This window comes from Notolepis coatsorum, assembly GCF_963971535.1.
Source record: "Notolepis coatsorum genome assembly, chromosome: 10".
In the NCBI taxonomy this organism is placed as follows: Eukaryota; Metazoa; Chordata; class Actinopteri; order Aulopiformes; family Paralepididae; genus Notolepis; species Notolepis coatsorum.
Genome location: NC_140174.1, coordinates 120,648,880 through 120,663,544, shown reverse-complemented (window position 1 = coordinate 120,663,544; position 14,665 = coordinate 120,648,880). Strand labels below are relative to the sequence as shown.

Genomic DNA, 14,665 nt, shown 5'->3' with positions numbered 1-14,665 from the left:
GTCCCTGGGCCTGCAAGGACCTCCTACTGGGACTCTCTCTCTCTCTCTCTCTCTCTCTCGCTCTCTCTCAATCAATCAGTTTGCAGCATTATTAGGACTGAGCAATCAAAATCCAGAACCATTGAGAGCAAAAAAAAAAAAAAAAAAAACATCAAGGTCAAGTAAAATGCAGAATTAGCGACACCTTGCTTGAGAAAAAAAACAAACACAAACTCCCAACCCGCCCCCTTCCCACGTGTAACGTGTTTGTTAACCACACCCCTTCCCTACGTGTAACGTGTTAAACCCCGCCCCCTCCCCATGTGTAATGTGTTAACCCCGCCTCCTCCTCTTATCCAGATTAACAAAACAATAGCTGAGCAACAATGGAGGAATAAGAGCGTGGGGGGGGGGGGGGGGGATAAATGCTGGGCCTGTTGCTCGCAGCTGCCACTCTCTCCAGCCCCCCCCCCCCTCTCTTTTCGCGCCACGTCCGTTCCGCGCTCTCGTCTTGTCGGGCGTCTCAGGAGCTCTCTCTCTCTTCCTGAGCGCGACGGAAACTCAGCCGCTTAAAGGAGTCCCTGCGGAGAGAGAGAGAGAGAGCAAGAGAGACAGAGAGAGATAGATAGAGAGTAGAGAGAGAGACAGAAAGAGAAGGAGAGAGGCAGAGAGAGAGAGGCAGAGAGAGAGACACAGAGAGAGAGAGACAGGGAGAGAGAGAGAGAGAGAGACAGGGAGAGAGAGACAGAGAGATACAGAAATAGAGAGAGAGGGGGAGAGAGAGAGAGGCAGAGAGAGAGAAACACAGAGAGAGAGACAGGGAGAGAGAGACAGAGAGAGATACAGAGAGACAGAGATAGAGAGCGAGAGAGATAGAGGGGGGAGAGAGAGGGGGAGAGAGAGAGACAGGGAGAGATAGTGAGTGAGACAGAGAGAGAGACAGAGAGATAGAGAAAAAGACACAGAGAGACAGGGAGAGTGAGTGAGAGAGACAGAGAGAGAGAGACAGAGGGACAGAGACAGAGAGAGAGAGGGGTCCAGAGAGATAGTGAGTGAGAGAGAGAGAGAGAGAGAGAGAGAGAGAGAGAGAGAGAGAGAGAAAGCAAGGGATAGACAGAGTGAGAGAGAGAAAGAGAGATGAAGAGAGTGAGAGACACACACAGAGAGAGAGAGGAAGAGTGAGAGACAGAGGGATAGAGAGATAGAGGCAGAGAGACAGAGAGAGACAGAGATAGACATAGAGAGAGAGAGAGAAAGAGACAGAGAGACACACAGGGAGAGATACAGGGAGAGAGAGAGTGAGAGGAAGAGTGAGAGACAGAGAAGGAGAAAAAGAGTGAGAGAAAGAGATAGAGACAGAGACAGAGAGAGAGCGAGAGACAGAGACAGAGAGAGAGACAGAGACAGAGAGAGAGACAGAGAGAGACAGAGAGAGAGAGAGAGAGAGAGAGAGAGAGAGAGAGAGAGAGAGAGAGAGAGAGAGAGACAGGTAAACAGTTTGATCAGATGTGCACGGTGAGGATGTTTCCATGTAGACGACAGGAATGTAAAACACAGATACGGATTACAGCCGGATGAGCTGCTGGAGCAAGATTAGCACAGATTATCACAGTCGGTTATGATTGGAGGTAGTGAGTCAATTCATTATCTGGCGATGAGTGAACACCCCCCCCCCCCCCCCCGCCAACTATCAGAATAGTGTGCAGAGCAGATGGATTACATTCTGCATGAACCACAAATATCTTCAAAGGGTTCGTCACCACAGACCTGCTTCTTCTAAAGTGGTACAAGATTAATTTGGGGGGGGGGGGGGGGGGGGGGGGGTTGGGGGTACTTAATTGGCCACTTTACACACGGTAATTGGTATGTATCTGTTGGGCATATCCCTCTTTGAGATTTACACTCATGGCCCTACACACGTGCATCTCTTCAAAGAGGTTACAGGAACATGCCAACGTTATGGGAAAGTGGACACGGACCGCTAGCCTAGCTTAATAAAACACCAGGAGAAGTGTTTTTGGACAACATTTGCCGGGCTAGCATGCAGCCGGATAGCTTTCTACTGGACGCACACAGAGGAGATTGGTATCTTTCTTCTTGTCTTTTCCCGTGATGTTGGGAAACATGTTTAGTTTAATCTTGGGTGCTGCACACTGATGACACGTGTCGTTACATCTTGGCTGCACGCTGATGACACGTGTCATTACATCTTGGCTGCACGCTGATGACACGTGTCGTTACATCTTGGCTGCACGCTGATGACACGTGTCGTTACATCTTGGCTGCACGCTGATGACACGTGTCGTTACATCTTGGCTGCACGCTGATGACACGTGTCGTTACATCTTGGCTGCACGCTGATGACACGTGTCGTTACATCTTGGCTGCACGCTGATGACACGTGTCGTTACATCTTGGCTGCACGCTGATGACACGTGTCGTTACATCTTGGGTGCACGCTGATGACACGTGTCGTTACATCTTGGGTGCACGCTGATGACACGTTTCACCTCGTTTGATGACTTACAAACAACGAGGGTAAACTAGGCTAACGATTTGGCTAGTTTTGACATTAAACTGAGAAGAACATATTTACAATACTGATATTGGCATTCCTGATATTTAAGAAGTTGGTTGCTATTCAGCACGGTCGCTAACTAACAACCTGAACGACGTGTGTTTTTTCTGCGAGGACGTCACCTCCCACCCGTCTTCCCTCTTCCTGTATTCAGCCTCTTCCTTAAACAAGACGGAAGTCTTTCTCTGGTCTGCATCCCCTTAACAAGTGTGTGTGTTGAGCCGTACTGTACTGTATTGTACCCATTCTGCAATCTGTTAATAAAGTTTTCAATCAATCAATCAATCAATCAATCAATCAATCAATCAATCAATCAATCAATCAATCCTGTATCCAGCCTCTTTGTTCTAGATATTCTGTGAAATGCATCTATTCTGGAGGCGCAGTTTGATGATGTACCTGTTCTCCAGGCGCGGCCTGATGATGGGCTTGTAGAGCTCCGGGATCTTCCTCTCCAGCATGGGCCTCAGGTTCTCCCTCAGACTGTTGTAGTTCTTCTTCAACTCCTGCTGGTACTCCTTCTGGTTAGACGTGATCAGGTGCTTGTTCTTCTCCACGGCCTCACCACACCTGGAGGGAGGAGGAGAGGAGAGGGGAGGGGAGGAGATGAGAGGAGAGAGGGGGGAGGAGAGGTGAGAGGAGAGGTGAGGGGAGGAGAGAGGGGGGGAGGAGAAGAGGGGAGGAGAGGAGAGAGGAGAGGTGAGGTGAGGGGAGGAGGGGAGAGGGGAGGGGAGGAGATGAGAGGAGAGAGGGGGGAGGAGAGGAGAGAGGAGAGGTGAGGGGAGGGGAGGAGGGGAGAGGAGAAGAGGTGAGGAGAGGAGATGAGAGGAGAGAGGGGGGGAGGAGAAGAGGTGAGGAGAGGAGAGAGGGGAGGGGAGGAGGAGAGGAGAGGAGAGGAGAGGGGAGGGGAGGGGAGGAGAGGAGAGGAGGGGAGGGGAGGAAGGAGAGAAGGGAGGGGAGAATAAAGAAGGAAAGGAGAGGAAAGAGCAGAGAAGAGAAGAGAATAGGAGAGAAGGACGGAGAGGAGAGAATAAAGGAGGAAATGAGAGGAAAGAGGAGAAGAGAGGAGGAAAGAGGAGAAGAGAGAAGAAAGGAGAGGAGGAGAGGAGAGGAGAGGAGGGGATAGGAGAGGAGAGGAGAGAGGGGAGAGGAGGGGAGAGGAGGGGAGAGAAGAGAAGAGTAGGAAAGGAAGGAGAGAAGGAAGGAGAAGGGAGGAGAGAATAAAGGAGGAAAAGAGAGGAAAGTGGAGAAGAGAGAAGGAAGGAGATGAGGAGAGGAGGAGGAGAGAAGAGATTAATTCTGATTGTCCTCTTCAAGCACACAATTAAAATGTCTCAACTTCTGCTGCCTTGGACGTCTTTCAACAAAAGAAACACCATCATCAACTACATACACAAAGGAATCCGACACCTTCATCAACTACACACACAAAGGAATCCAACACATCAACTAGAGTCAGGAAACATGGAAGAGTACAAGACAACAGTCTACACTCTGCGCAAGGCTGTTAAACTTGCTAAGAGGACGTATCCCGACAAGATGGAGGCACAAATGGCACAGAATGACACAAGAGGCTTATGGCAGGGACTGAGGACGATAACTGACTACAAAGTCAGCGGCCCCTCAATGGGGAGCGACGACGCCTCCCTTGCGGACAAACTCAACTCTTTCTATGCACGGTTTGGTGCAAACAGTGGCGCTGCTAGCTCAACGGCTAGCAACGTCACTGGTGCGCCGGCTGTTGTGGAGGGGGGGGGGGCATCCGCGGGGGGGCGGGGACGCTCTCTCATTGACGGTACACAGTGTGAGAAGAGCATTTATGCAGGTGAACACCAGGAAGGCGGCTGGCCCAGATGGAATAACAAGACGCATACTTAAGTCCTGTGCTAACCAGCTAGCCCCTGTGTTCACCACCATATTTAATCGATCCCTGAAGGAGTCAGTGGTCCCTGCCTGCTTCAAGATGTCTACCATTATCCCGGTACCAAAGAAACCCTCCCCAGCAGGTCTCAATGACTACAGACCAGTGGCACTCACCTCTGTGGCCATGAAATGTTTCGAGAGGCTGGTCAAGGATCACATTTGTGCCTCCCTCCCCAGTGATATGGACCCTATGCAATTTGCATACAGGCCAAACAGGTCCACTGACGATGCGGTCTCCCAGGTACTGCACAGCACCCTCTCTCACCTTGACCGTCAGAAGGGGGGCTATGTGAGACTGTTGTTCATTGACTACAGCTCAACGTTCAACACCATAGTCCCCACCAGACTGGTGGACAAGCTGATCGAGCTAGGTCTGAGCTCCGCTCTGAGCGCCTGGATACTGGACTTTCTGAGTGAAAGGCCCCAGGCGGTCAGGGTGGGGGGTCAGACCTCCAACACCATCACCCTGAGCATCGGGTCCCCCCAGGGCTGTGTCCTGAGCCCCCTGCTGTATTCACTATACACACATGACTGTGTGGCCAAGTTCAGCTCCAACTCCATAGTGAAGTTTGCGGACGACACAGCGGTGGTGGGGCTGATCTCGGACAACGACGAGAAGGCCTACCGGGAGGAGGTTGAGGTACTGGAACGCTGGTGCCAGGACAACAGCCTGCTCCTGAACATTGGTAAAACCAAGGAGCTGATCGTGGATTATAGGAGAGGACAGCAGGAGACACACACACCACTGAGGATTAACAGGGCTACCGTGGACAGGGTGAGCAGCTTTACGTACCTGGGGGTCCACATCGCAGAGGATCTGACATGGACAACACACATAGACTCAGTCGTAAAAAAGGCGAAGCAACGCCTCTACCACCTGAGACAGTTAAGGAAGTTCAGAGTATCTGGGAAGATACTCCAGTCCTTCTACTCCGGAGCTGTAGAGAGCATCTTGACTGGAAACATCACTGCCTGGTATGGAAACAGCACGGCACAGGACAAGAAGGCCCTACAGAGAGTGGTGCGCTCAGCCGAGCGTACCACGGGTATTGCACTACCACCCCTGCAGGTTCTATACAACAAGAGGTGCAAATCCAGAGCCTGCAGAATAATGAAAGACCCCCACCACCCCAACAACAGCCTGTTCATGCTGCTCAGGTCAGGCAGACGCCTGCGAACACCAGCTGCTAGGACAGAGAGACTTCGGCTCAGCTTCTTCCCCCAGGCCATCAGAGCCCTGAACACTGAACTCTCCACACACAAGCACACATGAGCACACGCACAACACACTCACTGTACACGCTCACACACTAGCAGCCACTTTAATATGAGCAGGCACACACTCATGCTGCACACGCCCACACTTATGGCCACCAAGAAGGGTCACTTTAAAAATAGTATAGTATAACCGGAGATTGTATAAATTAGCATGTACAGAAAGTCACTACCAAAGGACCCAGTATGTCCTCCATGCTCTGTAAATAACTTATGTACATATACCGATATGCCCTAACATGTTACTTGTTTATTGCACAATGTTACTTGTTTATTGCACAATGTTGATTCTATTATATGTTATTTGCACATCGTTGCAGGCAAGACCACCCGCATTTCATTGTATACTTGTATGCCGTGACAAATAAATCTCTTGACTTGACTTGAACTACATACTAGGGCTGACCTCAATTAGTCGAATAGTCGAAAGGAGCCGTAGTCGACTGCCAACCTCTTAGTCGATTTGTTTTCATTTAGTTGTAAAATGTTTTGTGCCATCCAACATTTAATGTCATCAAGGCAGGACATGAGACTGTTAAGTGAAGACTGGTTGTTTGGTTTCAGAGAGACATAAAGCTGTGTGTCGTCAGCATAATAATGAAAGGAGATGTTGTGCTTCTGAATGATTGAACCAAGGGGTAGCATGTAGAGAGAGAACAAAATCGGGCCAAGGATGGACACTTGCAGGACCCCACAGGAGAGGGAGGCTGAGGGGGAGGAGCAGTTGGCAATGTGGACAGCAGAGCTTCTATCTGTGAGATAGGAGGAGAACCACGTCAATGCAGTGCCACTGACACCAACCCCATGTTGGAGACGATCTAATGTCGTGATCAACAGTGTCGAAAGCTGGGGGGGCAGGTGGCGCACGGAGATTACGTTCGTCACCAACACCGGGAGACACTAGGATTCGCCTGTTCGAATCCAGCTCCCGGCGTTGCTATCAGCTTGGCTGTCCTCTCACGCTGATACAATTGGCTGTATCAGGGGGTGGGAAGCTGAAGGGTGGGTCCTGGGCGTTGTGGACAGCGACCCCTACAGTTCGGTCGGGGCGCCTGCTCAGCGAGGGTTGGATCTGAGGAGAGATAGTGTGGCCTCCCACACGCTACACTCTCCCCGGTGAGAACCTGCGCGGCCAGGTTGGCCTGCCCCAGGCTGCACATGCGTCGGAGGAAAGCATGTGACAGTCTCCGGTCTCCCGGACCAACAGTAGGGGAAAGTACGCAACAACCAGGAAGGGTGGGATGGGAGAAAAAAATCGGGAAAAAGGAGGGGAAGAAAGATAATTAAAAAAAAAACAGTGTCGAAAGCTGCACTGAGGTCAGGCAGCATCAAAACAGAGCAGTCTGTCACGACAGGGGCTCCTGTGTGTCTGCTTAGGTCCTTCCACGCATGTGTTCGATCATCTCAGATGAACTGGGACTGAACCGCAGAGCTGAAGAGCAGAGGATGCCCACAGTCACAAATGACTAAAAAATAAAAAGAATCCTCCCCCCAAATGTGCAGAGTGGAGCGGTTGGAAGAGGAGGAGGAGGAGGAGGAAGAGGAGCCTGAAGACCGCGGAGAGGCAGGTACGTGGTCTTCACCCGCATGGCCCGACTCTGCCGCGGCCTGGGCGCGTGTTGCTTTTTAACAGCGGAGCAGTGCAAGAATGTGACAATTTGACCATGTGACCGCGGCAACGCGGGAGAGCGGCAGTGCGGAAATAGGCTGTCTCTAAGACAAACTCTAACCTTAACCAGCTCCTTAACAGCGCCTAAACTTAACCGTTCTAACCTTAACCAACTCCGAAACAATGCCTAACCTTAACCTTAACCATGCCTAACCTTAACCTTAACCATAGAAAGAATATTGCCATTCTCTAAGACAAACTCTAACCTTAACCAGCTCCTTAACAGCGCCTAAACTTAACCGTTCTAACCTTAACCAACTCCGAAACAATGCCTAACCTTAACCTTAACCATGCCTAACCTTAACCGGCAAAAGAATACATGTTAAAAAAAAAATCACGTTAAAAAAAAAAAATTTATGGGATTCGAACTTGTCAACAACGGACCGCAGGACCGCAGGACCGCTGCGTTGCCAGGTGAGCTGAGCGCCGAATGAAAATCATGGCGGATTAGGGCGGTTACATAATGCCGCAAGCTCTGCCGCTCCGCTCCGCTCTGCGGTTGCCGCGCCTGCCGCGGGGCGTGTCGCAGCCAATCAGGGAAAACGCGGAAGCAACAGCAGCACTGCTCCGCTGTTATTAAGCAATAAGCGGCCTGGGCTGCGGAGAGGAGAGTAGAGGAGAGGAGAGGAGAGGAGAGGAGAGGAGAGGAGAGGAGAGGAGAGGAGAGGAGAGGAGGAGAGGAGAGGAGAGGAGAGGAGAGGAGAGGGGAGGGGAGAGGAGATGGGAGGAGAGGAGGGGAGAGGAGGAGAGGAGAGGAGAGGAGAGGAGAGGAGAGGAGAGGGGAGATGGAAGGAGAGGAGAGGAGGGGAGAGGAGAGGAGAGGAGAGGAGAGGAGAGGAGAGGAGAGGAGAGGAGAGGAGAGGAGAGGAGAGGAGAGGAGAGGAGAGGAGAGGAGAGGAGAGGAGAGGAGAGATGGGAGGAGGGGAGAGGGGAGGAGAGGAGAGGAGAGGAGAGGAGAGGAGAGGAGAGGGGAGGGGAGGGGAGGGGAGAGGAGATGGGAGGAGAGGAGGGGAGAGGGGAGGGGAGGAGAGGAGAGGAGAGAGGGGAGGAAATGAAAGGAGGAGAGGATAGGAGAGGAAAGGAGAGGAGATGATAAGAGAAGAGAACAGAAGAGGAGAGGAGAGGAAAGAAGAGGAGAGAAGAGGAGAGGAAAGAAGAGAAAAGTAGAGAAGAGAGGAAAGAAGACAGGAGAGAGAGGAGAGGAGAGAAGAGAGTTGAGGAGAGGAGAGAAGAGAGGAGAGGAGAGAAAAGTAGAGAAGAGAGGAAAGAAGACAGGCGAGAGAGGAGAGGAGAGAAGAGAGTTGAGGAGAGGAGAGAAGAGAGGAGAGGAGGAGAGGGGAGAGGAGAGAGGAGAGGAGAGAGGAGATGGGAGGGGAGAGGAGAGGAAAGAAGAGAGGAGAGAATAAAGGAGGAGAGGAAAGAGGAGAGGAGAGGAAAGAAGACAGGAGAGAATAAACAAGGAGAGAAGAGGAAAGAGGGGAGAATAAAGGAGAGGGGAGGGGAGGAGAGGAGAGGAGAGAGGGGAGGAAATGAAAGGAGGAGAGGATAGGAGAGGAAAGGAGAGGAGATGATAAGAGAAGAGAACAGAAGAGGAGAGGAGAGGAAAGAAGAGGAGAGAAGAGGAGAGGAAAGAAGAGAAAAGTAGAGAAGAGAGGAAAGAAGACAGGAGAGAGAGGAGAGGAGAGAAGAGAGTTGAGGAGAGGAGAAGAGAGGAGAGGAGAGAAAAGTAGAGAAGAGAGGAAAGAAGACAGGCGAGAGAGGAGAGGAGAGAAGAGAGTTGAGGAGAGGAGAGAAGAGAGGAGAGGAGGAGAGGGGAGAGGAGAGAGGAGAGGAGAGAGGAGATGGGAGGGGAGAGGAGAGGAAAGAAGAGAGGAGAGAATAAAGGAGGAGAGGAAAGAGGAGAGGAGAGGAAAGAAGACAGGAGAGAATAAACAAGGAGAGAAGAGGAAAGAGGGGAGAATAAAGGAGAAGAGAGAAGATAAGGAAGGAGAGGAAAGAAGAGAAGAGAGGAGAGAAGAGATGGAGTGACGGGGGCCGAGATGATCGCGAACACATGGCTCCATTTATCTGCCTGCTCTTAATGAGAGGAGCATGTTCAATGGTACGGCGTAACCGTATATGCCGCGGCTAACTCGCGGGCGGTGGGGTGGGGGGGCGGACAGGGTAGAGACATTTCCGAGCCCCCTGAAAATTAAGTCCTGCAAATGTATCGCCGGCTATCTCCCTCCGTCTGGGGCTAAATGGCTGCTCCAGACGTCGGGTCTAAAATGGCTGCTCCAGACGTCGATACTTGGCACACAGGAGGAGCTAGTGCCAGCTTGCATGGATTATGGAAGAAAATAAACAGTTTTTGAAATTATAGTAAATATTTGCCGGGCCCGCTCGCAGCAATCAAGACTGCCGGAATGTGACATGAAGGTTCGAAAATGAAAGCCACCTTTTTTTTCGGAGGCAAACGATACATTCCCACGCAAGATGCATGGATACAGAGACACACGCGCACAGACATATATGGTACACACACATGTGGTACACACACACACACACCCACACGTGCGCACGCACATTACACACATCCTGGACAAAATCACCACATCCCCAGTCTCATAGCTTTAGACGGTTGGTTTAAATTGTGTTTTGAATATTAAAACCATAATGAAACTGCCCCTGGGACCAATAAGGCTTTGCCTCTCTGTTGAAATGAAAAGCAGAGCCGAGCGGTTATTACGAGGAAAAACATCTCGTTTAATAACGGTGGGCTGTTATTAAATCAAGTTTTTTATCTCACCTGTTCGATTTCCTCGACTACCATCGCCGGGGTGAAGCAGTATAATCACCCATATTAACCCCCCCATCTCTCCGGCTCACAGACCTCCACTGACACGCTGCTCTTACGGTGGGAAGGTATTCTGGTAGGGCTAGCTGCCAGCGAACTCTATTCAACAAGTAACGTACTGTAGGTGTGGTTTGGTGTGTATTGGTGTGTAGTGGTGTGTTTTGGTGTGTATTGGTGTGTAGTGGTGTGTTTTGGTGTGGTGTCTTTTGGTGTTTTTTTTTTTCTTTTCTTTTTGTATCTCTCTTTCTCAGATTTTTCTCTGTTTTTCTCCCCGTCCCAATTTAGTCGTTGTGCCAATTCCTACTGGTCGGTACAAGGGAACCCTGAAGTATCCGCACGCTTCCTCCGACACGTGCGGCAACAGCCACAGTGACTCTCTTCTCACCTGGCAGCGAGGACTCTCATTGGTGAAGTGTAACGTGTGGGAGGTCACGCTGCCTTCCTCAAGTCCTGCCTCCGCTGAGCAAGCGCCCAGACCTGACCTGTAGGCGTCGCTGTCCACAACGCCAGTTCCCCACCCACGGCTTCCCTCCCCCTAACCCAGCCAAACAAGTTAGTATAGCGATCAGCCCAAGCCAAGGCAATGCTGACTCTCCGGGAGTCGAGACCGCAGTCGTATTGGTGTGTTTTGGCGTGTTTTGGCGTGTTTTGGCATGTTTTGGTGTGTTATGGTTTGTTTTGGTGTGTTATGGTTTGTTTTGGCATGTATTGGTGTGTTTTGGCATGTTTTGGTGTGTTATGGTTTGTTTTGGCATGTATTGGTGTGTTTTCGCGTGTTTTGGCATGTTTTGGTGTGTTATGGTTTGTTTTGGCATGTATTGGTGTGTTTTGGTTTGTTTTGGCGTGTTTTGGGGTGTTTTGGCATGTTTTGGTGTGTTATGGTTTGTTTTGGCATGTTTTGGTGTGTTTTGGCATGTTTTGGTGTGTTTTGGCATGTAGCCACAACTGTGTAGCCACACACAGCTCCATCTTGGTGATCAAGTTCGCAGACGACACGACCGCGATGGGACTGATCACCAACGCAGACGAGTGAGCCTTCAGGACTGAGGTTGAGAACCTGGCACAGTGGTGCCTGAGACCCCAGCCACCCAAACCACAGACTGTTTGAGCTCATGCCGTCTGGCAGCCGGTACCGCGGTCTCAGGTCCACCTCCAAAACAACACTGAACAGCTACTTCCACCCGGCAAACAGACTACTGACGGACAGACTCTGAATTATCACATGAGCAGACACACACAAAAGCACCTTAACACATTCGGGGCCAAGCACGGACACGTCCGTGTTTCAGATCCAACGGTAGAGGATGTCCGTGGCAAGGTTGTTTTGGCTTTTATTCCATTTTAATAACCTACTCAATGTCACCAAGCGGCACTGCAGATTTACCCTACTCTTGGAATTCGGAAAAGTGCATTACCGGCCAGATCCTCGTAGGGGCGCTGTCTCGATAATGCAGTGTTCCCTGTGGCAGAAAGGTGTTTTCTTTTTTTGGATCTCGAATGGACTTTCCTGTTAGGGTGAATCTATGCGTTTAGCATGTAGCATGGAATACGTTTTGAAACGCTGAATTCAGTATGCAGTAAAGGAATATATCATCAGCCAATGGACATATGGATCTACCAGATGGCGATCGATAACTGGGAAATCATTTTTGCAGTCCAACCGGACCACGGTAAGAACTTTTTCACGTAAATTACATGCTGATCAGGCCTTGTTATCATAGCCAACCAGGCGATCAGCGAATGTAGCTACTGAGGCTAACGCCGTTATTGGTAATCAATAATCAGAAACGACGTCCCCCGCCCCCCCCCCCCCACCCTTTCATGCATTCATGGTGGAACATTATATCGATCATATGCATTTTTCTAGCTTCTGTAGGGCCGAAACGCCATTTGATTTAACGTTATTAGCTTAGCAGCCTGTATCTCGGTTTGCAGGAAATATACCAGACCAATCCCATATAACGCTTATATTCAAGACGCTATAAAATGGGAACGTATTGATGAAAAAAAAAATTCTTTAAAGGGGACATGCATTGCTATTCCTAGCACTATTTGGGCAACTTTACACAATTCCTATGAGTCTATGGAAGACATCTGTAAGGTTTATTTAAAAAAAAAATCATTGTTTTATATTTCTAATTGAGTACTCAAAAGCATCATTTTCCAGCCTCAGGATTTTAGCCTGTTATTGGCTGGGCTCCGCCCATAAGCACTTTCAGTGACAGTCACCCACACAGCATGATATGAGAGCGAGAGAGGGAGAGAGATATAGAGAGAGATATATATATATAGAGAGAGAGAGAGAGAGAGAGAGAGAGAGAGAGAGAGAGAGAGAGAGAGAGAGAGAGAGAGAGAGAGAGATGTAAACAGGGCTGCGTCTGTGAGATTAGCAGATCCATAGATATATATAGAACACTAGATAGCTTAAGGCGGAGTCACCAGTGTCACTGAACCGCCGCCATCTTGCCCAGGTCAGCCTTGAGTGAGAGTGAGTGAGCTGCACAGACAAAAATACTCATAACTCGCTGAAATATTGACGGATTTACAAACGGGTTGGTTTTGCTATAAACAGATGTTTTTTTTTACAAACCGCTTGAATCATAGCCACGTTAATAATGCTTGTAATAAACCAAACAGTTATAATATTGTTAATAATAACAACAACAATAATGATGTAATAATGTAAAAATTATCATTAAAAAGACCTGATTATGAGAAAAAAAATGTACGATGCATGGAATATTGTTGAGGCACACTAGTTACAACTATATTTCAAACAGGCACTCCATGTCAAAAAAGTTGCTGACCCCTGGTATAGAGTGTACATGTACATTGTATACTAGTTAGTTATTGTAATATTTTCATAATTTACAGGCCGGGGCAAAGGTCGGGGCAAAGGCCGGGGCAGAGGCCGTAGAAGCAGTTCAGCTCCTTGTGGTAGCCAGGATGAGTGGAGCTCTGGCAATTTCGTGCCAACAGAGATTGCCTTCGATGCAGAGCCAGGACCACTCCAAGATGCGGCCACCATCGCATCAGACAGCCCCCTTGACTTTCTGCGTTTGTTCCTCACAGACAAACTCATGGGTAACATTGTACAGCAAACTAACTTGTACGCCCAACAGACAATGACCCTCATTGATCCCGACCGGGTGAGTAACAGGCTACGAAGGTGGAAGCCTGTCACCGTTGCAGAGTTATGGAAGTTCTTGGGAATACTCTTCCTGACGGGGATCGATCACAAGCCATCACTGTATATGTACTGGTCAACTGTAAAATATTTCTATTGCCCCCATTTTTCAAACACAATGTCACGCAACAGATATCAGCTAATTTGGAGGTTCCTACATTTTAGTGACAACCAGACTATAGACATTGCTGATAAACTTTACAAAGTGCGCCCAGTCCTAGACTACCTCGTGAACCGATTCCAGGAGCTCTATCAGCCCAGCGAGGATATTAGCATAGATGAGGGGATGCTGGCCTGGCGTGGACGCTTAGTGTTCAAAGTATATAACCCCCTGAAGCCCACAAAATATGGCATCAAGTCATATGTGCTCTGTGAATCTCGCACTGTTTACTGCTTTGCACTGCAGCCATATTGTGGGGACCCGGGGAACTTCAAGGACACGGTCGTGGCGCTCCTAGGACGTTTGGCAGATTGTGGCTATCGTTTGTTCATGGATAATTTGTACAACTCTGTGGCCCTGTCTGACATACTCCTACAGTTGAGGACCCACGTCTGCGGTACCTTGAGGAAGAACCGTGGAGAACCGGAGCAGGTAAAGCAGGTAACCAATGCTGACCTTGCGGTGGGCGAGACCATGGCCCTGCACAACAAACGGGTCATGGTTCTCGCCTGGAGAGACAAGAGGATTGTCAAAATGATCAGCAGCTTTCACCAGGGCACTCTAGTGGAAACATGCGTCTGGCGGAAAGGTGCAAGTGAGAGGGAAAAGGTAATGAAGCCGGACTGCGTGCTTGCATATAATTTGTCGATGAACGGAGTGGACAAGTTGGATCAACATATTGCATACTATCCTTTCATTAGGAAGACTGCAAAGTGGACCAAGAAGTTCGTAGTCTATTTGATTCAAATAGCCATGGCCAATGCCTTTGTTCTGTACAGAGCCAGACAGCCAACAGGACCCTGCAAGACACTCATGCAGTTCCAAATCGGTGTAATCGCTGACTTGAGTGATGAGGCAGAGGCAGGTCAGAAAGTGGCAGGTGCCGCATGTGCCGGTGCCGCAGGTGAGTCAGGTGAGGCAGATGAGGAAGATGAGGCAGATGAGGAAGATGAGGCAGATGCAGGTGCCGAAGGTGGGAGGGTGGCTGGTGGGCGGGAGTGTGATCCCAGGGCCCCGCAGTGCAGGTTGGATGGCAACATAAAAGCACATACTATGCT

At 49.7% G+C, this 14,665-nt stretch overlaps 1 protein-coding gene across 1 annotated transcript in view; it reads right to left on the bottom strand.

Moving 5' to 3' along the window:
* Positions 1-448: 448 nt before the first annotated feature.
* dock8 (dedicator of cytokinesis 8) overlaps positions 449-14,665 on the bottom strand; it is a 334,288-nt gene continuing 320,071 nt past the window's right edge. Inside the window, 2 exon segments of the mRNA XM_084323164.1 lie at positions 449-560; positions 2,957-3,127. Coding sequence (XP_084179290.1) covers positions 503-560; positions 2,957-3,127 — 229 coding nt within the window. The 3' untranslated portion in view covers positions 449-502.